General features: G+C 39.9%; 10 protein-coding genes across 10 annotated transcripts; 5 read left to right on the top strand and 5 right to left on the bottom strand. All coding sequences in view use genetic code 12, as the record gives it.

Moving 5' to 3' along the window:
- Window positions 1–1,122: 1,122 nt before the first annotated feature.
- On the top strand, window positions 1,123–3,573 carry LYS143 (Lys143p; the record flags this gene model as incomplete). Its single annotated transcript, XM_067692843.1, has 1 exon — window positions 1,123–3,573. The coding sequence occupies one exon, from the start codon at window positions 1,123–1,125 to the stop codon at window positions 3,571–3,573; it is 2,451 nt and encodes an 816-aa protein (XP_067547424.1).
- A 109-nt stretch (window positions 3,574–3,682) lies between these two features.
- I9W82_003835 (uncharacterized protein) lies at window positions 3,683–5,323 on the bottom strand (the record flags this gene model as incomplete). The annotated part of the gene is made up of 1 exon (XM_067692842.1): window positions 3,683–5,323. One exon carries the CDS (start codon window positions 5,321–5,323, stop codon window positions 3,683–3,685), a length of 1,641 nt encoding a protein of 546 aa, XP_067547423.1.
- A 131-nt stretch (window positions 5,324–5,454) lies between these two features.
- Window positions 5,455–7,236, bottom strand: DAK2 (dihydroxyacetone kinase; the record flags this gene model as incomplete). The annotated part of the gene is made up of 1 exon (XM_067692841.1): window positions 5,455–7,236. The coding sequence occupies one exon, from the start codon at window positions 7,234–7,236 to the stop codon at window positions 5,455–5,457; it is 1,782 nt and encodes a 593-aa protein (XP_067547422.1).
- Window positions 7,237–7,485: 249 nt separating this feature from the next.
- Window positions 7,486–9,396, bottom strand: I9W82_003833 (Zn(II)2Cys6 transcription factor; the record flags this gene model as incomplete). The annotated part of the gene is made up of 1 exon (XM_067692840.1): window positions 7,486–9,396. The coding sequence occupies one exon, from the start codon at window positions 9,394–9,396 to the stop codon at window positions 7,486–7,488; it is 1,911 nt and encodes a 636-aa protein (XP_067547421.1).
- A 485-nt stretch (window positions 9,397–9,881) lies between these two features.
- On the top strand, window positions 9,882–11,699 carry I9W82_003832 (Zn(II)2Cys6 transcription factor; the record flags this gene model as incomplete). The annotated part of the gene is made up of 1 exon (XM_067692839.1): window positions 9,882–11,699. One exon carries the CDS (start codon window positions 9,882–9,884, stop codon window positions 11,697–11,699), a length of 1,818 nt encoding a protein of 605 aa, XP_067547420.1.
- A 211-nt stretch (window positions 11,700–11,910) lies between these two features.
- Window positions 11,911–14,475, top strand: ARG81 (Arg81p; the record flags this gene model as incomplete). The annotated part of the gene is made up of 1 exon (XM_067692838.1): window positions 11,911–14,475. One exon carries the CDS (start codon window positions 11,911–11,913, stop codon window positions 14,473–14,475), a length of 2,565 nt encoding a protein of 854 aa, XP_067547419.1.
- Window positions 14,476–15,412: 937 nt separating this feature from the next.
- PGA6 (Pga6p) lies at window positions 15,413–16,159 on the top strand (the record flags this gene model as incomplete). Its single annotated transcript, XM_067692837.1, has 1 exon — window positions 15,413–16,159. One exon carries the CDS (start codon window positions 15,413–15,415, stop codon window positions 16,157–16,159), a length of 747 nt encoding a protein of 248 aa, XP_067547418.1.
- Window positions 16,160–16,303: 144 nt separating this feature from the next.
- I9W82_003829 (poly(A)-specific ribonuclease) lies at window positions 16,304–19,753 on the bottom strand (the record flags this gene model as incomplete). The annotated part of the gene is made up of 1 exon (XM_067692835.1): window positions 16,304–19,753. One exon carries the CDS (start codon window positions 19,751–19,753, stop codon window positions 16,304–16,306), a length of 3,450 nt encoding a protein of 1,149 aa, XP_067547417.1.
- A 1,471-nt stretch (window positions 19,754–21,224) lies between these two features.
- On the top strand, window positions 21,225–21,557 carry I9W82_003828 (uncharacterized protein; the record flags this gene model as incomplete). Its single annotated transcript, XM_067692834.1, has 1 exon — window positions 21,225–21,557. The coding sequence occupies one exon, from the start codon at window positions 21,225–21,227 to the stop codon at window positions 21,555–21,557; it is 333 nt and encodes a 110-aa protein (XP_067547416.1).
- A 444-nt stretch (window positions 21,558–22,001) lies between these two features.
- I9W82_003827 (uncharacterized protein) lies at window positions 22,002–23,096 on the bottom strand (the record flags this gene model as incomplete). The annotated part of the gene is made up of 1 exon (XM_067692833.1): window positions 22,002–23,096. The coding sequence occupies one exon, from the start codon at window positions 23,094–23,096 to the stop codon at window positions 22,002–22,004; it is 1,095 nt and encodes a 364-aa protein (XP_067547415.1).
- Window positions 23,097–23,397: the final 301 nt, after the last annotated feature.

Genomic DNA, 23,397 nt, shown 5'->3' with positions numbered 1-23,397 from the left:
TGAGTCAAGCTTAAGACTCACATTTTGTTTTTGCCGTGCAGCATGGCTGCAACTAAAAGGTGCAGAGACACATTTGTGGTTTTGGGGACGAAGTCGGAACGTGTGCTAACTGTAGCGAGGACAAATTAGGAAACAGTTTACTTTAGTCTCCTCGTAAAGTTTAAGGATCTAGAGTCATAAAAATTCGGAGTTTAATCTCCACAAAATTATTTTGAATGATCAAAAATCCTAAAATTACTCGGAACAACAAAAATATTTAATGCACAATAACTTAAAAGCTTGATGAAAACGGTGTTGCCGCGTAATTATTATAATACCTCTCTTTCGGAAGAATGGTAAAGAACAATACCTTGCACCAGCAGAGTGAATCCTGTTGAAAATTACTCCGAGGAATTATTACATGTTTGATGACCGTAGTTGAAAACGTATGCATGGATTTTTACCCACGTGTGTTCTTTTGTCTACTAGATTAGTACTCTGGAAAACTAGTAAAATACTACAGCCTAGGTAGTGCATTACACTCTAGTACCTAGCGAGAGGGTTCGCCAATGTCGAACTTTCACCAACCGCGACACAAATATTTTCGACATTAAAGTGGGCGCAGCATCTAGTTTTTAAAGCGCGGGATAAGGGCAAGTTCCGCGCTTCCCGTTTTGAAATTGTCGCATAGGCAACTCTCTTCTACACTTTTCTGTTTCAACCTATGAGAGGCCTACGCTTTGTCCGCTAATTTTTACTCATAAATAGGGGAAATAAATGCTAAGCTTATCCTGTTATTCGACTAGCAAATGAAACGCGTAAATGCTTCCATTTTTTGAACATTCTCTCTCTGAAGAAAAAAAAAATAAAAAAAAAAAAGTTTGTTATGTGCGTGTTTTTGCGCCTATCATTGCTCTTTTCCTCTTCAGTTTAATGCAGGTATACGGAAAAACAAAGGCGCAGAGAAATTGCGTTTTCTAAATTTTTTTTTTTTTTTCACTTCCAAACAACTTTTTCTGAAAAGATAAAATCAGGTGTCCATTTGAGAATCGATTACATCACTTGGCGTAAGTACAGAGCTGTTGGTTATCTCCTCTGTCACATTTCCTGAATAACCTCACGTTGACTTCGTATCCGTATAATATGTCGACCGGAGTAATGGACTTGGGTGTACGACAGTTAAACACCAACGACGATAGCAGCAACAACAACGTCAATACCAACCATAACAGCAGCAGCAGCAGCAGCAACAACAGCAATAACAGCAACGCCAACAAGAGAATCTACAGTAAAGGGGGCTGTAGAGAATGTAAGAGGCGCAAGATCAAATGTGACGAAGGAAAACCAGCTTGTTGGCAATGTCTTCGGTTGAAAAAGGACTGCTCTTATCCGGCCTTGGGAGAGAAGGTGCTAAGGGTACTGAAGAAGCAGCAGAGGTTGCAGACAGGCAAATCATTACTGCCAATGGAAAATCAGAAAATTTATGAGATGCTGCAAATGCCATACATTGCGACCAATCCTTTGTCGGTGACATCAAATCAAGATCCGACTGCTGGGAGAAAGTTGTTGTACAACATGGATGGTTCAAGACCTACACCTAGTGCTCCAGAATCAAATCAAAGAGGATTCAACGAAACGCATACCAACCCTGCACCGACGTTTCAACCGCAACTTGGTCCTCGTGAGAGATATCCTCAAGAAAGTTTCCTTCCAAATCCAAATAACCCACCACTGCAGTCTCACCTCCCGCCATTGCAAAGACCGCTTAATCAACCAAATCTACCCAGGTTGTACCAAAGTCGCATCTTGCCAATTCAAAATGGACCCAATTCGACTCCGTTTAAATACTATTACCGCCAAGATTCACTTTCAACTGTGCTACCTCCACCACAAATATCCAATCGGTCAAGCTCCAACTTGAGTGCTCCTATGTTCCCAAGTCAAATCAGGTATGATTTACCACCACGTCCAATTGATAGAGCTGCAAATAACGCCGGGGTGTTCAACTTGCTTAACAAAGAGGAGAGCACAGAGGCTACTCAGCAGCAATTGGAAGAACGAAAGGAGCAGTCACCTGCCCCTCAACCAAACGACCCACAGCCAGTAGAGTCTGTTCTGAAAAAAGAATCCTATACCTCCCCAGCTGTCTTTGGAGATGACGTGGTTGAGCTATTCGAGGTCAGTGATTTAAACTTGCTAGCCACAGACCTTCAAAACATGGTGAATGGTATCCTTTACAACATCGCCCCAGAATCAAAAGAAAAGGCTAAGGAGAAGGAAACCACTGAAGTGAAAAACACCATGCCTCTTGTTGACAAGTTAGAAAGGAATGTACCTGTAGATTTCATCAAGTTGGAAAATGCTCAAAACAAGAGTTATTTGGACGAGTTTTACTACAATTGCTCAAACATTGTGTTGCCATTTGCGTCATTTGATAAGGAAAAGAACATTTACTTTAACCCTGCAAGGGATTTATTGTTGAGCACAGCGGCAAACACTGATTATGTTTTGGCTGCTGTATTGGCAAATGGGGCCCATGCCAGATTTATGAAGACTAGAAATATCGAGGATGAGGAGTTTTATTATCTCTACTTGAATGATTGTGTTAAGTTATTGCATCCTGCCATATCAGATAATACCAAGTTGTCAGCAAAGATTGAAAGTGTGTTGTTGACTGTTCTTTTGTTGACTGCAGCTAATGCTGCTGATCCTAAACAAGATTGGCGTCCGCATTTACGCGGAGCAAAAGACTTGTTGATGAAGTCGTCGAGCAAGAATGCCAAACCATCAAAGGTGTTTGTGTTTTGCAAAGCGTGGTTTGTAACATTGGAAGTGTTGGCAGGTATTAGCTCAAAGAAAGGAGGAACTTTGCAAACGGAGGAGGAGACAGATGAGTTGTTCAATTTAAGCAGTGATTATGAAATCCAGACTTTGAAAGATCTCGGTATCATATTGGATAATGGATTCAACATCATGGGTGGGTATCATCATGATTGCTATGGTGCATTCCGTGAGTTGATCAAGATTTTGAATAGAAAGAGAAATGGTACATTGCGTGCCAAGGACTCTTTACAATATGTGGAGCTTTTTGCCAAATTTGAAACATTGCGGGAAATTGATTTTGTTAAAGATCCAACTCTTGCAGGTAGTGTACTAGTGGAAGATGTGGGAAGTGGTGTTATTTCCTGGGCTGATGTGAGTCACAAGCTGTACATGGCAGCATCTATGATCACCCTTCTTCAATCGTGCTTTGATGAGTCATACACTTCACCTCAGGTACAAGTCTTGACAAATCATATTATTGATTTGGTTTCGTTTGTCAACAACTATATTCCATTTGCTCCATCTTCTCGGTATAAAGCCGATAATGGACTCATGATGCTCCAATGGCCGGTGCTCATTGCTGGTCAAAACTTGGAACCAAGTGATGTCAAAGAGATGGATATTGTGCGCGTGTTTTTTGAACATCTGTCAAGAGTCGGATCTGGGGGTGCGTTGATTGCTTTGAAGAGGGTGAAAAGAGTATGGAAGAAAAGAGCTGACCCTACTTTTGTGGATGATGGGAACGAATCTGAAGATCTACTTTCGTATTAAGGATGAGGGGTTTTTTGTTTTGTTTTGTTTTGTTTTGTTTTGTTTTGTTTTGTTTTGTTTTGTTTTGTTTTGTTTTGTTTTGTTTTGTTTTGTTTTGTTTTGTATTAGTTTAATCAAGTTCGAGAAGTTCGAACCAGTTGATCAGTCCTCCTGCTAACTGTAGACGTTTATCAAAAATACCTTTCTCTTCACCAGTGATGACCTTAACTGGTGACCAATCAAACTCTCCCAGCAATTTCATATTTTGCAAATGCCAACCAATTCTCTCAGCACCAAGTCTAGCCCCATCGAGATTGGCTGATGTTGGACCAACTTGCAAAGCGGCATTTTTACCAACAACGTACAATGGTATTTCTTTGTTCCACTGCAAATTATCTGTGATTGAAGGATACCCTCTGCAAATATCAATGGGGTGTTGTTCAAACATGGTACGCATGAATGGCAACGATTCAATGTCAGCTTGAACACCAGTAGCGTAGTAAATGTAATCAACCTTTTGTAGGTTTGTAATGTCACCCTTTTTGTTCTTCAACTGCAAATTCCATGCTTCCTGTTCCCAGTCTTGTTCGACAACTTGCGTTTCTGTTAACCATTTTAACCGACCGGCCTTGACATGCTGCTTTAATTTCTTATAATACTCTGGATTTATCGAGCCACCTTCTCTAGCATCATTCATCATCTCGTACTTCAACTCATTTGTTTCTAAGTTATAAAAGCTTGACTTTTTTACATTCTTGTACTTTGCAACCCAATCAAGATGGAAATCAAAGTGTTTAATCTTGATTCCTGACCGAAACACGAGGTTAACTTTAGCCACAGTTGGGTCTTGGCATGCAACATGAGCTAGTTGTGCCGAGGTCAAACCTCCACCAATGATTACTATGCTCTTACGTCTTGGGTTGGCAAAGTACTGCAGATCGAGAAAACGTACCTCGTTCGAAAACAAATGTGTTGTGTGGCAGGAACCATGGGGGTATTGTGAGTTGGGGCAGATTGGAAGAGGGTAATTGATCTTTCCTCGGTGGCCACTAGCAACAACTGCAAACTTGCAACCATACACTTTTCCCGACATTGTGCGAATAACAAAACCTTTACCTATATCTTCACCACATTGGATCAATTTGTGTTCCACATCCACAACCTCGTCATTGACAATACTGTCTTTCAAGCCATATCTATCAACAACAGCGGTACAATAATCATGAAACAACTTTGTTGATGGCCGATAGTAATCTTTCCAATCGCGCATATTGATATCCACAATCCCATCATTCTGCTTCAACTTTTGTTTAATCCTCTTTTGTTGATGTTTGGAAAACTCTTTACCCACAACATTGGTAATCTCCATCAACTCCTTTTCTCGTTTGTTCAAATGAGCAAAGCTAATCATACCATCAATATCACTTGGATCAACGTGGAAAAACATGGGAGATCTCAAGTGCGGGATCTGACAGGCACTAAATTGAGCATCCCATTGAGACATGAACTTGTCTCCCCTGGCATCAATAACCAATAAGTCCTCAGGCCTGAACTTGTCATAGTCAAACCTCTGATTACTCTTAACTTTATTTGTCTTGTGCCCGCGCTGTTTTAACCAGTGGAATCGTTGATGTTCATCTTCTGTGAATAGTGAACCTGGATGGTTTTCGCACAATCGTGAAGCGACTGCTAACCCACAGGTACCACCACCAATTATGATACCATCGCGGAAATTTTCAGAATCAATCTGCACCGGCTCGTCGTTGAGCATAGTAGTGATCTAAGTAGTTTCATAATTTTTCAATTTCAATTACATTGTGGGATTTTATAGAGGTTGCAAAACAGAAAAAAATAAAGTAAACGCGATAACTACTATACCTATAACCACTATAGAAATATACACTATCTAGTAAAACCTTCAATTAAAGCAAGTAATCCTACAGCACCCGGATCTGGAATTCCGCCTTCGGCTTCAAATTCCTTTTTATCCACATAACTTGCTCTACCGAATGACGCTTCCAAATTCTTTGTCTCTTCACACCCTTTACGTGCTGCGTCAACTGCCTTTGCAAGATCCTTTGTATCTTTGAATGTATCAACAAATGGCTGTAAGGTGTCAACCAATGTTCTTCCTCCAACTCTGGCTTTTGTGTATTTGAACAAGCCATCGTGCAATGCCTTGTGAAATGCATTTGCAACTACTTCATTGTCAACTTTGTCTACTGTTTTCAAATTTTGAACCAAGGCGGTCAAAAATATGGAGTAAATTCCACCGGATGTCCCACCCATGCTATCCTCGACAAATTCTGTGATTTGCGAAAGAGTAGCAACAGGGTCGGACAAGTGGTCTTTAAACTGTGAGTTATCCTTAAGTGCTTTGAGAATGGAGTTGGCTCCTGCTGCCAATGTTTCACCACAATCACCATCACCAACCAAAGTGTCATAATGTGTAATCTTTGGCTCCTCTTTGAGTAAATTGTCCAATCCATTCTTTAAATGCTCTTCAAATGACTTTGCATCAACGTTCAAGTTGGAGGTTAGCAAAGATTGGTGCTTCATTGGGGATTCCACAATCCTATCCAGTTGATTGTCCCAGTCTTTGAAATCATATGACTTGGGTTTCCATCCGGGTGCGTTTGTAGGAGTGTCGAGGAACCTTAACACATCCTTTGAAGTGTATCCAATCTTTTTCTTGTCAATGTTGGTCAAGTTGAGGAGTGTGATTGAAAAACCTGGTGAGTTGAATGAGGTGACAAAATCACTGACCAAGACTCTCTTTGGTTTGTTCCTCAAAGGCAAGTTCTCCAACACATGTTCAGTAATGGCATACAACTCAAAGGAAGAAGTACCACCAATGTTGTTCACAAGTAACACATATTCATCTTCTGCCTCAAAATCAACATAATGACGATCTTTATCCTCCGAGGATAATAATTTATGAAGCATGTCTTTAATCAAGTTGTCCAATGTGGGAATGGGCTTGAGCTTGGTTCCAGGCTCATTATGGATGCCCAACCCCAATTCGACTTCATCGTTAGCATTAAACTCAATGTCTTGTTCAGCTTTTCCAGGAACAGAAGTACGGTCCAAACTTGCTGCCAAGGTGACCAAGTTTTCATTCACAGTGTGACCCAATTCAGCCACAGCCTTCAACTCTGCCCCTTCTGCTGCTGCTCCTGCTGCACCCAAAACTTTATGAACAATAGCAGTCCCGGCAATTCCTCTTCTGCCAACCATTTTGTTTTGCTGTCTACCGACAGCGACATCGTCACTGACGGCAACTAGTTCCACTTGATAGCCCTCACTCTTTGCTCTCTCTGCAACCAATCCAAAGTGCAACACATCCCCAGTGTAGTTTTTCACCACTATGATGGTTCCTTTTGACTTGTTCGACTTTTTCTTGATTGCTGCCATAATTTGTTTTGTGCTGGGAGAAGCAAAAATATGACCGCTGACAGCAGCATCCAACAAGTTCTCACCCACATAGCCACCATGTAAAGGTTCATGTCCGGCACCACCACCACTAATAACGGTGATTTTCTTTGAGGTGTCTGAATGAGGATTGAACACAACTTTTTCGTCACTAATGAGCTCGACGTATGGATTGGAGGCAACCAATCCCTTAAGTTGAGTCAATACAATATCTTCGTTGTCGTTGTAGATCCAATGTTTTGTAATTGTCATGATTGATGGGAAAGAACTAAAGTGGTGAAGAATTGCTCTGATTTGCGAGGGATTTTGTTTTTCGGACTGCTGTGGGAAGAGTATGACATCATCAGCGCGGTTGGAATTGCACGTGCGCAACTTTAGCAAAGCTCACTAGCCCTACTAGCACTTTATTTCTGTGCAATAGCGGCAAACGGTAGCTGATTGCTTTAGATGTCAGAGATGTCACATATACATGTCAACTTTCACGTTATGTGGTTGTACAAATCAGTATGTAATTCTATCTATATTACTCTCCCCGTCCACGTAGTCTACCGTTTTGCCAGCCTTTCTGAGTTCCCATACTTTCTTAATTCTTTCCAAAGTTAGGTTGGCACTATATGAGCCCGTTCTGTAACATAATCCAAAGAACGTCTCAATTGTAGGATGTTCTAAAGGTTCAGTACATGCAAATCCGGCAATAGACATTGGCCATTGAAGCATCAGGAAAGCAAATGGAAAAGACATGGTCCCATGGGCTCTAGAGTTTTCAAACACTTTGATCAAAGCAACTAATTTAGCAACCAAAATCTTCACGTGTGGTGAGTCGACAGACATTTCGAGCAATCTTGTAAACACAGTGACTAACCCAGCAAGAGTGTATGCTTGTTGAGATATATCCAGCCACGAGATCATCTTCAATTTGTTTTCCGGTAATTGCACCATATCACATAATAAACCATTAGAAAATTCACCATCAAATCGAGATTCTATCTCAGCAAATTTCTTGTCATACTGATTGCGAAAACCCCCAATCAACCTAGCGCATTCGAGTGGATCAGACAGCTTTTCTGGGTTACTTCTCTTGAGCCTTATCAAATTCGAAAGATCTTTAAAGTACTCAAGACAGTCAATATGATAGCCCATGACTATACAAAATCCACTCTCTTGCACCAACCCAAATTCTTTCAACACCTCTAGCTCGTAAGCATCAAAATTGAATACCAAGTCCATCTCTTCTTTGGTTCGAAGGGTTCCACCTAAACCTGAGCTTAAGCCAGCCAAGATTTCAAAATCTGCAAACCACAATTTGCACATGATTAAAGTCGTAGACAGTCGGATTTTGCTGTGGGTGGCTTTCATGATGATTTCCTTGGCTCCTTGTAAATGTGGGCGCCAGCTTTGTTTCTCATTGCTTGCACTTGATGATGCCAATAGTAAAACAGTAAGTAAGATACTTTCAATATTGGAGGTCAAGTCGCCTTTGACTTCTTTTTCTTGATTTCTAGTTAGCGCAGGAGAAAGCAATTTCAAACAAGTCGAGAGATAGTTTGCGCAATTTTCCATATCTCTTCGACGCTCTTTCTCTTTCTGCAACTCTGACGCCAATCGCGCACCTTGAGACAACACTGCTGCTAGAAGAAATCTCTCCCTTGCTGCATACTTCATAATGACATCACGGAAAGGATTTATGTACCAAGGGCATTCTTTAACATCAGCACCAAATGGCAAGATTTGCAGAGCAAAGTCTTCATAAAATTGTGTCATGTATCGTTTTTCGTCGTCAGTTTTCAACTCAATATAGTTTTTGGGAATATTTTTGGGTATGTCATCCAAGAATGGTGCTGTTATTGATGTGGGGTCAAAAAAGTCCAATTGGTTGTCAAACGATTGTGCTATGTTGGAACTGAACATTATATCATTGACAAGATTGTTCAAGTCTGTGGCTAGCAAATTGAGATCGTCGTTGTTGTAAAGGCCACCGGGAGCAATAGTTGATGGTAGGAGTTCTGCTTCTGGTACTGCTGTTGTGTGTTCAGTGTTTAGTTGCTCAGCCTCATGATGGGTATTTAGGGGAGTGGTGTTGACGGTTTCTTTTGGTACAACTTCATCAGCAAGCTCTGGTCCCTTATCCCATTTCATTTTTCGTTTTGGTTGACCAGGCCCCATGTACATTTGAACCCTACGGACTCTTTTTGTTGATGGTACATTATTAACCGGTGAGGGTTCCTTCTTTTCTTCTATGATCTTTTTGGAACCTCGGATTACTCTTTCCCCTTCAACTGGATAAGCACATATCTTGCCTAATCTTGTGCATTCGGAACAGTGTGGTTTAGCTTCGTTGCACTTGATCTTTCTCCGTTTGCACTCTCGACACCCTCCTCGACTGTAATCCCTTTTGAACCTTTTTGATGGCATTTGATTTGAGACGTGTGGGTCAGCTCTACTTTAGTCGAAAAGCCTATTTCTTCGTTTCCGAAAAAAAGATTTTGTGTCACATCTTCGGCTATTGGGAATGATGCAACACTTTTGGTATGTTTTAACACTAATAGCCCTTTTTAGGTTTCAGTTCGATTGTCCAACTGGAGATCATGGTTGTCTCTATGGCTTTATACATTCTTCCACCAATGTGGCTAACAAGTTGTCCTTTCGGTTCCGGAGTTTGAAAAATCTGAGCTAATACTGGGGAACTTTCTCCCCAGATGTGCGTAAACTAGAAAGAGCTAAGCGAGGAAAATGAAGCGCTTGTATATTCTCTAATAAAGCAATTTTTCAAATAGCCTTTCAGAGGGATGTTAGATGTTGAAAACGTTTGTTTCGCATGTTGGATATACGAGATACCTGCAGAGAAGGTAGCGAAATTTTTCAACGGTTTAAACAAAGCATCTCAGTGAAACTCCACAATGCCACAAAGGTTCAAAAGACACTACAGTCGAGGCGGATGCCGGGAATGCAAAAGAAGAAAGATCAAGTGTGATGAAGCTAAACCGTTTTGCTCGGAATGCTCCCGTTTGGGTAAAGAATGTGTTTATCCTCCAATTGGAGAAAAAGTGGTTCGAGGACCACAAACGGTGAGTGGAGGAACAAGGATTCGTCGCAGAAAAGTAGCACCAAGTATGCAAATGTACATGGGACCACAAGAGCCTCGGAAGAAATTCAAATGGACCAACGTTTCATCAACTGCAAACAGCGATGTGCCCGTAAACAATACTGAGCCAACAACTGCTAACTCCGACTACCACCACAACATTATGCAATATCACCCAGAGCAAAAGGCCACTACTGTACACCTGTCATGCTCATCGACTCCTTCTGCTGGGGAACTTTACACCGGTGACGATCTCAACTTATTAGCCACAGACCTAAACAACATTGTCAATGATATGATCTTCAACTCGAACATAGTTCCATTCAGGGGCGAGGAAGTAGCGGGACCCACAGTAAACCCTGGTATTACTGAACATTGCCTCATTGGCAAAACGGAGGAAGAAAAGGAATACGTGAGACAGTTTTGTGAACGGTTTACGTTCCAAAAATTGCCCTTTGGGGTTGACAATCGTAACCCTGGGTCATACAGAAACGCAATCAGAGAAGTGGTAATGCATCATGCCGTCAAGGAACCTTTTTTGCTTGCAGCGGTTTTATCACAGGGAGCCTACTCAGCGTCTGAATTACAAACGGATGAAAAACAACGTCAGCAGGATTTGGCAAACTGTGGGAAATACCTAAACGATTGTCTACGGCTACTTGTTCCAGCATTGAGTCAAGCGCAACAAAAGCAAGTGAAAGGAGATTTGACGTCCAATATTGAGAATATACTTCTCACTGTTCTCTCCCTTGCCATGTCAAATGCTTGTAATGAGAAGCAAGGTTGGCGTCCACACTTAAAGGGCGCTAAAGAAATCATCATGAAAGCCACAAGTAGCAAAATCAAGCTGTCTTCAACATTAATTGTGGGTAAATTGTGGTTTGCAGATTTTGAAATCTTGGCAGGCTTGAGCTCGGAGTTAGGAGGAACCCTTCGAACAAAAGAAGAGATGGACTTGGTCTTCAACTTTGATGCCTATGAGATCCTGGTGTTGAAAGATTTTGGTCTCATCCATGAAAATGGGTTTTGTGTGGTGACCGGTTATCACATTGGCTCTCTTGAGTATTTAAGAGAGCTATGTGACTTGCTACGGCGCAAAAGAAGCAGAGAAGAGCCGGATCCATTTGAATACCTACACTTGATTAATGGGCTATATTCTCAACATCAAGTCAGGTTTGGAGGACCGTTGTGCGACAAGGTAAAGAAATCAGACGGTACTATTGAAACTGTATTTTGGATGGACCTATCGCAACAGGCATTCACCCTAGCTGGTTTGATATCCGTATTCACGCGACTACTAGATAATCCTCCAGAATCACAACACCTAAAGGGACTAGTCACCAAGATGATTGACTTGATCAAAGTATTTCAAGACTGCGAACTACAAGACAGCACGAGGTTTCCGTTTGCATTTCTGATGATACAATGGCCAATATCGGTTGCTGGTTTTGCATGTACTGAACCGCTGCAATTCCCAGTGATTGAAAACTTCTTTGAGATGTGCTCCCTAACGGGTTCAAATAGTGCTAATATGACTTTACAGAGGATTAGGAAAGTCTGGAGACTAAGAGAAACTGGCGAAGTTGCTGGTGATGGTACTGAGAGTGGACATGTAGATATCATATCGTACTAATTGATAATCTTGATTTATCTGTGCCTGTAGAAGATGCGCTACTTGCAGCCATTGGTCATAGCGCAATAAACACGGTAGCGCCCGTATTTTTGTTGAAAACGGGAAGACTTAGCGATTCAAGCGAGAAAAATCATCAAGACATCATCTATTCAAAAAAGTCCTTTCGAGTAACCCATAGAGAATAGACCAAAGGAAAAAAAAAAATCGCTAAATGTCCGACCTGTCATCCTCTCCAAAGCAAAGCGGACTCAAGAGATCCAAAACATTTACAGGATGCTTCACTTGTCGAATAAGAAAAATAAAATGTGATTTGAAGCGACCTCACTGTGAGAAATGTCTCAAGGCCAAATTGACTTGCGCTGGTTATGATGTCAAGCTCCGGTGGTCGCAACCAATTCAGTTTATGCCGTTAAGGAATGGAGATGTCAAGGGTAAACTGGTAAAGTTTCCTACATTTGAAGATGGAGATGAAGAGAATGACGATGATGAGGCACTGGAGTCTTTCCATCGTCGATTTGTTGAGTTTGTGAAATGGGATGAACCTTATACGACGTATGATCAGATGAATTATGATCTTGCTTATCTACAGAATAGTCGAGTGACGTCGAGGTTGAAATCGCAGGGTGATACTAAGATGAAGGGACCATTTGGGGTATTTCAAGGCATGGTGGAACTGAGCCCGAAGTCAAAGCGGCGAAAAATCACACAAGAGAAGCAAAATGCAGAGCAAGTAGTGTCGCGGAGGAACAATGATATGGATGTGATATCTAGTGATGCACCACCTCAGGATCAATTCTGGTTATCACATGAGTTGAAAGATGCCGCTTTGGTGACTGCAGCTGCTTTGAATACTCATTTCCTAGACATTATGAACAATTTCGATAACAACGGAAATGTGTTGCCTCAACTGAACACAATCGATTCAAATTACAACTTAAACAATCCCGATTTGTTCAATTTAGTATTCCACAATAAAGCCTCTGCGCAGCCGCAGCAGTCAAATCCAAACATGTCAATGTCAAACCTACTAAATCAACCTGAAAATATCATGGATCCCATCTACTATTCCAATTTCTCAAATTTCTTCTACAACAATCCGTATCAAATGAATGATAATTTGGAAATTCAATTACATGCGCAAACTACAAGTGCCGATGATACAGAATATGTTGACGGAGATCACTCAAACGATAGCAAATTGTTGGCATCAATTATGAAAATTGTACAAAGCCCACTCAATGTCAATTTCGACTTGACTTTGCCAACCCGCCAGTCACATGTTGGTATTCCTTTGACGGCATTGCAAGTTCAACCGTTGACACGATACTTGTTGAACTATTATGTCACTGACGTTGCCGATTTGATGACAGTGATACCGCTTACTGAAAACCCATGGAAGGCAATTTATTTTCCTCGAGCTTTGATGGCAATTGGTGAGCTCCTGGCCTTGGGTAAAACTTCAATGGCCAAGAATGCATTGTTAAATGCGTTACTTGCGGTTTCTGCATTCAACTTGCAATCGAAATTCCCTAAGAATTCCCAGCCAATGCGATTTTATTTGAATTTGGGTATTGCGCTTCGTAATCAAGCAAGTTTGTTTGTGAAAAAGTTGTTGAATCTGAAGAATGATGTACAATCTGGTATTGAGCACTGTGTTACACAAGAAAAGTATAAGGATGTGCTTTGTGCGGTAATGACCATGATTAGTGTTGATTTAGTGTGGGGTACCATGCAAGATACAAGTCTATACATTGCATGGTGTGGGAAAGTTATTGTTGCCAAGATGGCAACTAAAAAGAAACTTTCACCAAAGGCCCGGATCTTGCATCGTATATATTCGTCATTAAAGTTGATCCAAGACTCGACATGTTTAAACTTTGAAAGTATTAAGGAGAATTATGAGTCGTCTACTGGTATTGGAGGATACGATGTCAATGGAGATAAATTTGGCAATGATCGAGAGAAAAGAGACAGCAACAAAGGTCGAATTGATTTTATTGTCAACAGTTCCTTCTCCAAGTCAAACTCCACTACTCCCAATACAACCACCTCTCCTCAATTTGTCAATAAAAAGTTGATAAATACGAAAAAGAATGATGAGAATTTCGCCACTGATGCATTATATGGGTTACCCAATTCATTGATTTTGTTATTCAGTGAGACTGTTGAGTTATTGAGGATACGAATTTATTACACCACGTCGAAAAAGCCACTCCCTGGTGATTTTAAAGATCGAGTGACAGCATTGAATGAGAAGTTGAACACATGGATATTAGATTGGGAACTATACAAGGGGCAGACAATGGAGCCCAAATCGGATGAGAAAGGTATCTCAAGTGTCAATCCAGATGATGATACCAAACTAGAGTTTTATTCATCCATGCACGAAGTGACATACCACCATATCATGTCATTTTACCATGCACTTGTCATCTACTTTAGCAGATTCATCAAAGATGTATCTCCCACAGAATTACAGACGAGAGTAGTCAAAACGCTCAACCATTTGAACTCGATCCAGGATCTTATTGCTAAAGATGAGGCGGCAATCATCCCATTGTTTTGGCAAGGATTTATAGCCGGGTGTGAGGCAATTTCGACAGATTTGCAAATGGGATTTAAGAAATGGGGAGCTGATATTGCACAATACTTAGGGTCCTATTGGGGAGCAAGACAAATCATGTTGGAAGTATGGAGAAGAAAGAGTTTGAAGGAGCCTAGAGACGATTGGGTTAGTGTAGTACAAGATTGGGAAATGAACTTGATGTTGAATTAGGTTGTATAGGCAATAAAATAGAGGCAGTGTGACGAGGCGCAATCAATGTAGAGCCCAAGGCCTTTACAGGAAAAGTGGATAGCCGGTAGCAATTGAGACTGACCATTCACAATGACGCATTTGACGGTGAAACTGTTAAGCCATAAATAGCGTGTAGTACTAGACAGAACAAAGAACTTGAACTGAAGGCTTTTTTTGATGATTGAAATACAATGGCTATAGCAATGCCCCAATTTCATCTGGTGCGTGTAAAAAACAAACACTTTGTTTTTAGAAACAATTGTTCTAGAACACACCACCTCCTTTCACTGAAAAAAATAAAATAAATAAATAAATAAATAAATAAAAAATAATAATAAATTTAAAAGTCTCTTACGCGTTGTTTTTGTTTTTGTTTTTGTTTTATTATTTACATTACGCGTCATTTAAATTATATTTATTACATAAGCCGCACACGTCATAATAAATTAAATTTGGCGTCTATAAAACATCACAACATTCAACACGCCAAATCCAGAATCATAATAAGATGCCTTGCGTTTGTGTGCAGCTCTTAGTACCTGAGCACGTTAAACTAAAAACATAATCAATCATAATTTTACCCTATTCGGTCAGCCTCACTTACTCGCGTTTACATTGTTATTTCACCATACTTGTTTTTATTTTTCAATCTGCAAGGCTTATATGGTGTTTACTTCAGACGATATATGATCTGAAGGGTCCTATTTGTGACACTTCTATTTCGTCAATGTTTATTTTTTTTTTTTTTTTGCAGCCCAACCCCTTTGATATATTGACCGTGTATTCATAGCCTACCTCAACCAAAAGTATTATAAATACCCTGTTAATCTTCCAAAAATAATTTCTTGACTTATTCCTTCTTCATCTTAGGAGCTAATATCCCAACTAACATTTACATTCGTTTCATATCTACACAATGCAATACTCAACTTTATTAATCATTGCTTCTACCTTAGTTGCTTCATCATACGGTCAAACCACCTCAACTTCTTTGCAAACTGTTACCGACCACCTGTCAACTGCCGTCACCATCACTTCATGTTCAAACGAGGCTTGTGCTACCACTAAGAACTCAGTCGTTCCATCAGTTGCTACTACTACTGTTGAAGGTGTTGAAACTGTTTACACTACCTACTGTCCATTATCAAGTGAAGAAGCTGCCGCCTCATCTGCCCCAGCTGCCGCCTCATCTGCCCCAGCTGCCGCCTCATCTGCCCCAGCTGCTGCCTCATCTGCTCCAGCTGCTTCTGCCCCAGCTGCTGCCTCATCTGCTCCAGCTGCTTCTGCCCCAGCTGCTGCCTCATCTGCTCCAGCTGCTTCTGCTCCAGCTGCTGCCTCATCTGCTCCAGCTGCTTCTGCCCCAGCTTCTGCTTCTGCTCCAGCTTCTGCTGCATCCAGCCCAGGTACCCTTGCCGGTGAAGCCTCCACCCCAGCATCTGGTTCAGACACCTACGTTGATGTCACTGAAACCCCAACTGTTTCCGCCACCACGAACGTTGAAGCTACCGAATCTGCTCAATCAACTTTGTTCACCTCCTCCCTTTCATCTAGTGCTTCAGGTAACAACTCATCTACTGCTTCTGTTTCTGCCCAAGAAGGTGGTGCTCAAAGAGTTGCTGTTGGTTTTGCTGCTGTCGCTGGTTTGGTCGCTGCTTTGGTATAAGGAGAGAGACTGTTTTTTTTATCTGAATTGATTTCGGTTTAATGTTTTCATGTCTTTTTTATAGAGAGTAACTTGAACTCACTTATTTTCTGTATATTATTTTAAAAGAAAAAGGTTTTAGAGATTATTGGAGTTTTCTCCTTTTTAAACGTTTATTTTCTCTGGTACTCTAAATCTCAACTTGTTTCCCTGTGAATATACATGGTTCAACATTGATTCAAATTCACCCTTCAGCAGCAACTCCACATAACGTTTATACAAAAGCAACGCCGTCCTTGCATCTTCAATCGAATCGTGATTACCAGTCTGCACATCTTGTTTCAACATGACGTATGCTAAAAACTTGAGACTCAATTGACGTTTCATATCTGGTTTATAATACAAGTCGGCAGTATCACGGATTTGTCGTTGAGGCACTTGTAAATTAATTGTCCGGAAATCGGTATAAAGTCCATGGCCAATGAATACTACTCCCAAGTTTAAAAGAAGCCATAGTTTTCGATACGATGTTTGTAAAGTGACCAAGTTTTTCAAAGATTTGTTGAAATTCAAATCGTCTTTTTCAATTCCACTGAAATTGGTGGTGTAGTCATAGATGGTCTCGGTGTGGACAATATAGTCGTCAATAAATGCCTCGCCGTATAGTGGATTGTCGTTGTCACCACGTAGCACCGATACCCTAGCTAATGACAATTCTTTTGGTTTGATCAACTTCTTTGCTCCAGATAAACTAATCTCCACCTGCTCTGGTTTCATGGTGACAAATTCAGCATCAATAGCAACCATGGTGCCAACCAGTGGTGCCTCCTCACGAGTAAGCAACTTGTATTCCTGTTTGTATGATTCTCTAATTGCTCCAGCAAAATGATCCCGATACAAAATGGAATCGTTACCAGAGAAGTGCTTCATATATTCGAATCCAGGAGTCGTCGACTCTTGATATACGACAATGACTGGTTTCTTCCAAGGTAAGTTTAGATTAAACACTTCTTCTTCTGGTATTGGAGTGACTAGATAGTCATTGAAAAAGATCCATTCATCATTGATCTTCACAAACGATACTAAATTATGAGAACCTGTCCTTGATAAATCACTTTGATGACTGATTTCACAAACGTATCCCAATAATTCAAATTTAGTAAACGGGTTGGAAACTGGCATTGTTGGTTTGAAACTGAACCCGGGTGTATTGTTATGCCTGACGGCGTAGAATTCCGGCACAAGCCATTGTTTTAAATTGTTTATAATTTTAAATTCCTCATTAGTTAGATTAACATTGAGTATGAGGACCGGTGGGAGTTGAGTAATCCCAGTTCTAATTTCTAAGGTGTGTGGGTGTGAATGTTGGTGTTGCTGACAAGGTATAGTCTTGAATTGGTTCATTGAATAGTCTAAATAGGTTAAAATGTTGATATTCTTTCGAATATTTGAAAGGTTAATGTCTTGTTGTTGTTGTTGTTGCTGCTTTTCTGATTTGTTGGCATGAGGGTTCATGAGGATGCTCATTTTGGTCAACATGTTGCTAGGTGGCGTTATAACTTCCAATGAAAATAATGATCCTGTTTGTTTGTCGTAAATGGGACATGATTGCCCACTGCCTTTAATTTCTATTTGATACGTCAACTCAGTAACTTTAAAGTCGGAGGAATATTGCCGTTTAAAATCTCCATCCAATCGAGTTAATAAGTAGTTATTGAATGAAATAATCAACTCCCTAACTTCTTGAGCATTCAAATTCATCTGCTCATTCAAATTGACCAAACCTTCAGCTTGTTTGTCATGGTTCATCACTGAGCTAAAATTCAAGGTCTTGACATTGCGTGATTTGGCTTTATACATCATGTCAAATAGGTAGCCCAATTCATTTAAAATGGACGAGCCTTGTGGATTGTCTTCATCAATGATTGTTTTTTCATCATTGGGGAGCCACTCATTGTTTAAAGTATTGACAACTTGGTTATAAAACAATGGTTGGAAGCGATAAACTTGTAGTAAAGAATTGATGTATGAGTTATCACTATGATTTTCCAACCCACAATAGCTCTCGGTTCGATTATAGTACCCAAAATCAAAATCCTTAACCCCAAATTTTGAATACTGAATCTGCAATCTTGAATAACACTTGGGGATCTTCAGGTCAGACTCCGCTTGAAAGAGTGAATCAGCAAGTGGAGCCGAGTTATTATTATCTCTATCGTCATTTTGCTCACTGAGAAATTTGGGAATTTGTGTATCTTTGACGTGGTTTAATGAAAAGTACGGTTGCACAACATTTCCAGGTCCATATTTAAGTGAGTCATAATTGAAAAATTGATGCCCAAACTGTTCCGCCTTTGCATGTAGCTCTTCATCAATACGTTCTGGTAACTTTGCCGTTTCTTTAACAAACTTCATATCTATAGGCCAATTTGACAAGAGCAGTTCCTTGTAATACGGCATCCCCACTATAGACAATGGAACATTATCATCAATACCAATAAACCCATCGTTGTGGTTAATAACATCCGGCCGTTCAACACTTTGTGGGAAATTGACAAAATCTTTACTCATGGTTCCCAAATTAGTCATTGACCATAGATGCAAATTGGAAATACCATCATTAAACATGAGGAAATCTCCCGAATCACTAATATGCAAATCGGTAAGCTTTGTCGCTTGGTTGTTGGGAGAATTTGGATGAATTGTTGCATCAACATCTGCTTGATACATGTGGACATTTGTTTGATCAAAAAGGTCGATGAAATGTATTTGTCCATGAACAGATGCAACAATGACAATGTTTGGTAATTTAGGATGGAATCGCACTGAGGATGCACCAGCAGGGAATGCCACTGGTGTTAATGCGCGCATGGTACGAATATCGTAAATATTAACCAAGGGATCTGTTATGTAATCAGTTGATGATTGGTTGTAGACATTTCTTCTCGGTCTTATTGATGACCCGCATGTGGCAATATAGTTTCCCTTGATGTCCAATCCGGTTATTGCCCCATTGTGTGCGGCAAATGTTTTCAAAGATGAATTTGACGATGGATCGAATAAGTTGAGTGAGCCATTGCCTCCACCAACAGTAAGGTACTTGGGTGTACTATTAATGAGACTGACTTTTCCTTCATAATTTAACTTATCCAACACAGTAGGCTTGTTTATGTCAAATTTCAATAACCCTGAATCTGTGCCCACGGCAAGCTCACTAGTGGAATTACCGTTGAATATCATTGAGTTCAAGTTGATGAATTCGTCACTTTCACTAAAAGAAGATCCATCAAAGCCAGCTTTTGGAAGTCCTCGTCGGTTATTGAATAATAATTGATCTCGCAGCAACGATAATATACCATCCTTGTGTGACAATATTTGCAGTATTGGTTGGTTTATGGAGCTCGTTTGAAACTTGGTATATGGGTACAATTGTGCAATATATGGTGATGTAGGTTGTCCAAGTGTAACTGACTGTATAAATCCATTTGAATCACCACACCAAATTAAATTCTGGACGGAGTCAAATTTTGTGCTTATGATTGTTGGTTGTTCCGTAAGAGCACTGTTGGAACTGCTGACTATTGGTATATTCGCCACCTGGCTCCATCCATCCATTACTTATAGCTTATACGTAGGTGTTGGTATTTTTTTTTGGATTGAAGAATTGACTAACGATGGTTGTATACGAGATGGTTGTTTTGTTTTTGAGAAAAAGCAAGGGTGTCGTGAATCCAATGTCGTGGGTGAAGCGTATACGACATTAATATTTTTTTTTTCTCTTTTTGAGCCTTCCTACACGACTACGATTGTCCAATATAAAAAAAAAAGGAAAAGAGAACGACAGAAAAGAGAATCATTTCAACATCCATTTTCCTTCCATTCTACTTTTTTATAAAATGGGTTACTACCGTTTTCTATGATCTTGTTGAATATCTTAAACAAACTTCAAAGCCAAAGTATGTGACAAACTTGCTAATTACCTTTCATTAGAAAACTATAGGTTTTCTGACTCAAATATTTGAATATGTACTAACATGAATATCAATGCAGACCGCTAGCTTTTCCTTTGCATGATGAGCAGGGAACAAAATCACTTCATTATGTATCACATCAACTCAGCTACTTATCTACCCTACTCGACGCTTAGGCGTTGAGAGATAGCAGGGATTAGATAAGTCAGTCATTGGACACCTCGGAAACTCATCAAATATGACATGATTTGCTCTAATGTTTGATGGCTTTACGAGGTGGACTTTCTTCTTGAGCTGTTGTTGATTGCGTGAGGTTAATCAATGCTTCCTTAGAATGTCACTTCCATTTGAGATTTCAATAAATGCAACTTCCTTTCGGTCTAATCCCAGTGTTAAAGTGTTGTAATTCCTCAAATAGAATCTGCGGTGTTTCAGTGAAATAAATGATTTAAAAGTCTGTTATGTGTAATTAGGATTGATGTAGGTCTGTTTCTCTTATTACAAGCTAGGTTTCCACTCTTTTCAAAGTGACTTTGAAGACGCAAGAGCTTGATTTCGGTTCAAGAGGACACTACAGAGTCCTACTTCCCATTGAAGGTGTGGCTAAGAAGAATTACATTGGACTATCTTACTAAGGTGATATAGAGTCCTCCTTTTTTGTATATTATGACCTACAATTTTCTTACCCGTGGTATCGATTTAGTGTCAAAACTGAGGAACTCGCTTAAAATCGTGACAAGTTATTCTACTACGTCTTGACTTGTGTCATTCCTCTTCTACTTAAACTGTGACCAAAAAACTACTTTGTGAATAAATGTCATTCATTTTTAACTGTATACGGCAAAGAAAATAAATATTGCACGTGCGCAGCAAGACACGAAAACACAAAATGATAAAAGTATGATAATGTATGTAGATAGTGTATTACATAATATATTATGTAATTGTTTATCTTGTGGTTATCTTAACCACCACGAGGTATAATATATAAATATATACGAAACTCACAACAAATATACACACTTTCTTTCTTCCTCAACACAACTTTGCTAAATATCCCAACTACTTTACATCACTTGCTAATATATATACTTACACCACAGTCTATCTACATAATGTACTCCTCCGCATCAATCGCCAACTACTTATCTTCCATTATCACCGGACCCGCCAAACCTACAAATGACTCACCAAAACAACAACAACAAAAAATGGAGTCCACACCAATTCCTAAGTCATTCATCATTAGCACGCCAGAAGAGAAAATCATTCGTATTAATATGAAGAGCGTCAAGCTTAAACCAGAAGAGAAAGCAAGTGCAAATGTGAATGGTGGCAAGGTCGAAGAAGACGCGGATGTCGAGGACGAGGATTTCATATCGATTAATAAACGACAATTGACTTATGCTGAAGTAGCTTCAATCGCAGTCAAACTGGCCAAGAAGTGAGTACAGCTTTGCCCTGGTATGGAAAAGCAGAGTCGTTTTTTAAAAATAGAGGAAGGTTATGTCTATCCGTTGTTTGTGTTTTTGTTTATTTAAAAGAGTACTTTGTATAAGTTGAAATAAAACAATATATTTAATGTGGGTACCATCGTATCTGCTCCGTCTCTTCCCCTATTGAAGGTATGTATTCTTTCCCTGTGTTGGGGTTTTGGACTCATGCGTGGCTGGTGAGTGTTTTTTCGGGTTTTCGGGTTCTCGGTTGTAAAAAATAAGACCCGCATTTTTACCCCACTAAAAACACAAGATAAACCGAGCATACGAAGCACTGATAAGGATAAACAGAGTTACATATCTACGAAACCCACTTCAAAATTGAATTTATAACTATATATATATATGCCCTCTAAAAAAAATATATTCTTCTTGCAACTCCCTCCATCCTCCCCATTATATAACCTCCAAATCCAATGAATCCCGAGTCCTCTTACCAGAACAATCCAACAATCGTACATCAGTAACACATGATATAATAGGCCGTCGTTGTAATCCTCCTTTACCTCCACCACCATTAAACATTTTTATCTTTTGCAATTTGCGCCAAAATTTCAACTTTAGTTTATGTTTCTTGGTTTTCAACTTGGATCGTAATTTAGACCTAGACCTTGGTTGTTTGTGTCTCAATTTGGGTCTATACTTGGCCTTTGAAGCTGTAATGCCATTATTTTCTTGCTCCTCCTCTTCTGTCTCCTCTCCTTCAAACTCAATAAAACTCAACTCAACACCATCAAAAACAACCACATCCGACCTAGCCCAAATCTGCCCAATCATCCCATCAGGCACAGTACAAGTATACAAATTCCGCCACGTAATCGATTTCGTCAACTCAAACCTCGCAGTAAATGATTCACTAGCAAATAGGATATTCAATCCCAATGTCAAATCCAATGTGTTTATAAATGAAGCAAAGATTGTGGACTGGACATCAATGCTTCCGCCGTCGCCGAATTGTTGGTTGAGGCATTTGGAGATGGGGAAGTGGACTTGGGTTTGGGTTGGTGGGTAGGGGGATTGGATGAGGAGCCAGTTGTTGTGGGTTGATGATTTGTGGTGGTTGGATGATGGTGTGTATGGTAGATTTAGTTGTGATGAGTGGATAATTACCCCTTTATTGTTGATTAATTTGTAGATACGATTAGGGTTGATCAAATGGCTTGGTGAAAGTTCTGAAATTGATGAAATTAAACTAACTTCAAGTGACAGGAATGGAGAATCCATATGTAAAGTAGTTAAAGAAGAAGCTTCCTCTTCCTCTTCATTATTATAACTAGTGACTGGCTCTTCAATTATCGACTTTGAAGCAACACGGTTAAAAACCAAACTTCTCAACCTCCGATGCAGTAATGTATAACCCCTTTCTGCTGCTTCTTCTTTTTCCTGTAGGTGATGCTGCCCATGACAATGTAAACTAAATGCAAAAGTACCCCACGACAGACAAGGCAGCCATGCGTTTATATCTAACAATGATACATAAACAATAACCATCATGTATATGAATATGGTGAAGTACCATATATGCATGTATTCATATTGATTTTGAAGCTGGATGTAGGTGAAAACTATATAATATATAGACCTTGTATGTTTGAATGTATGAGTTGATGCAAATGCAAAATGTTATTGTTAATTAATGAAAGTGTATAGAGATAGAGAAAAAGTTTTATAGAACTGGGAATACTTTTCAACAGTAGGCCGTACTTAGTAGTAGATACTAAGTTCTAAGTAGTGTAGTGGCTATAGTAGATATAGCATATCAAACTAAATTCAATTTGGAGGGAGTAGAAGA

The sequence above is a fragment of the Candida metapsilosis genome (assembly GCF_017655625.1).
Source record: "Candida metapsilosis strain BP57 chromosome Unknown scaffold5, whole genome shotgun sequence".
NCBI classification, from domain to species: domain Eukaryota; kingdom Fungi; phylum Ascomycota; class Pichiomycetes; order Serinales; family Debaryomycetaceae; genus Lodderomyces; species Lodderomyces metapsilosis.
The sequence above is the reverse complement of the archived record's forward strand: the minus strand, read 5'-3'. Positions and strand labels throughout refer to the sequence as shown.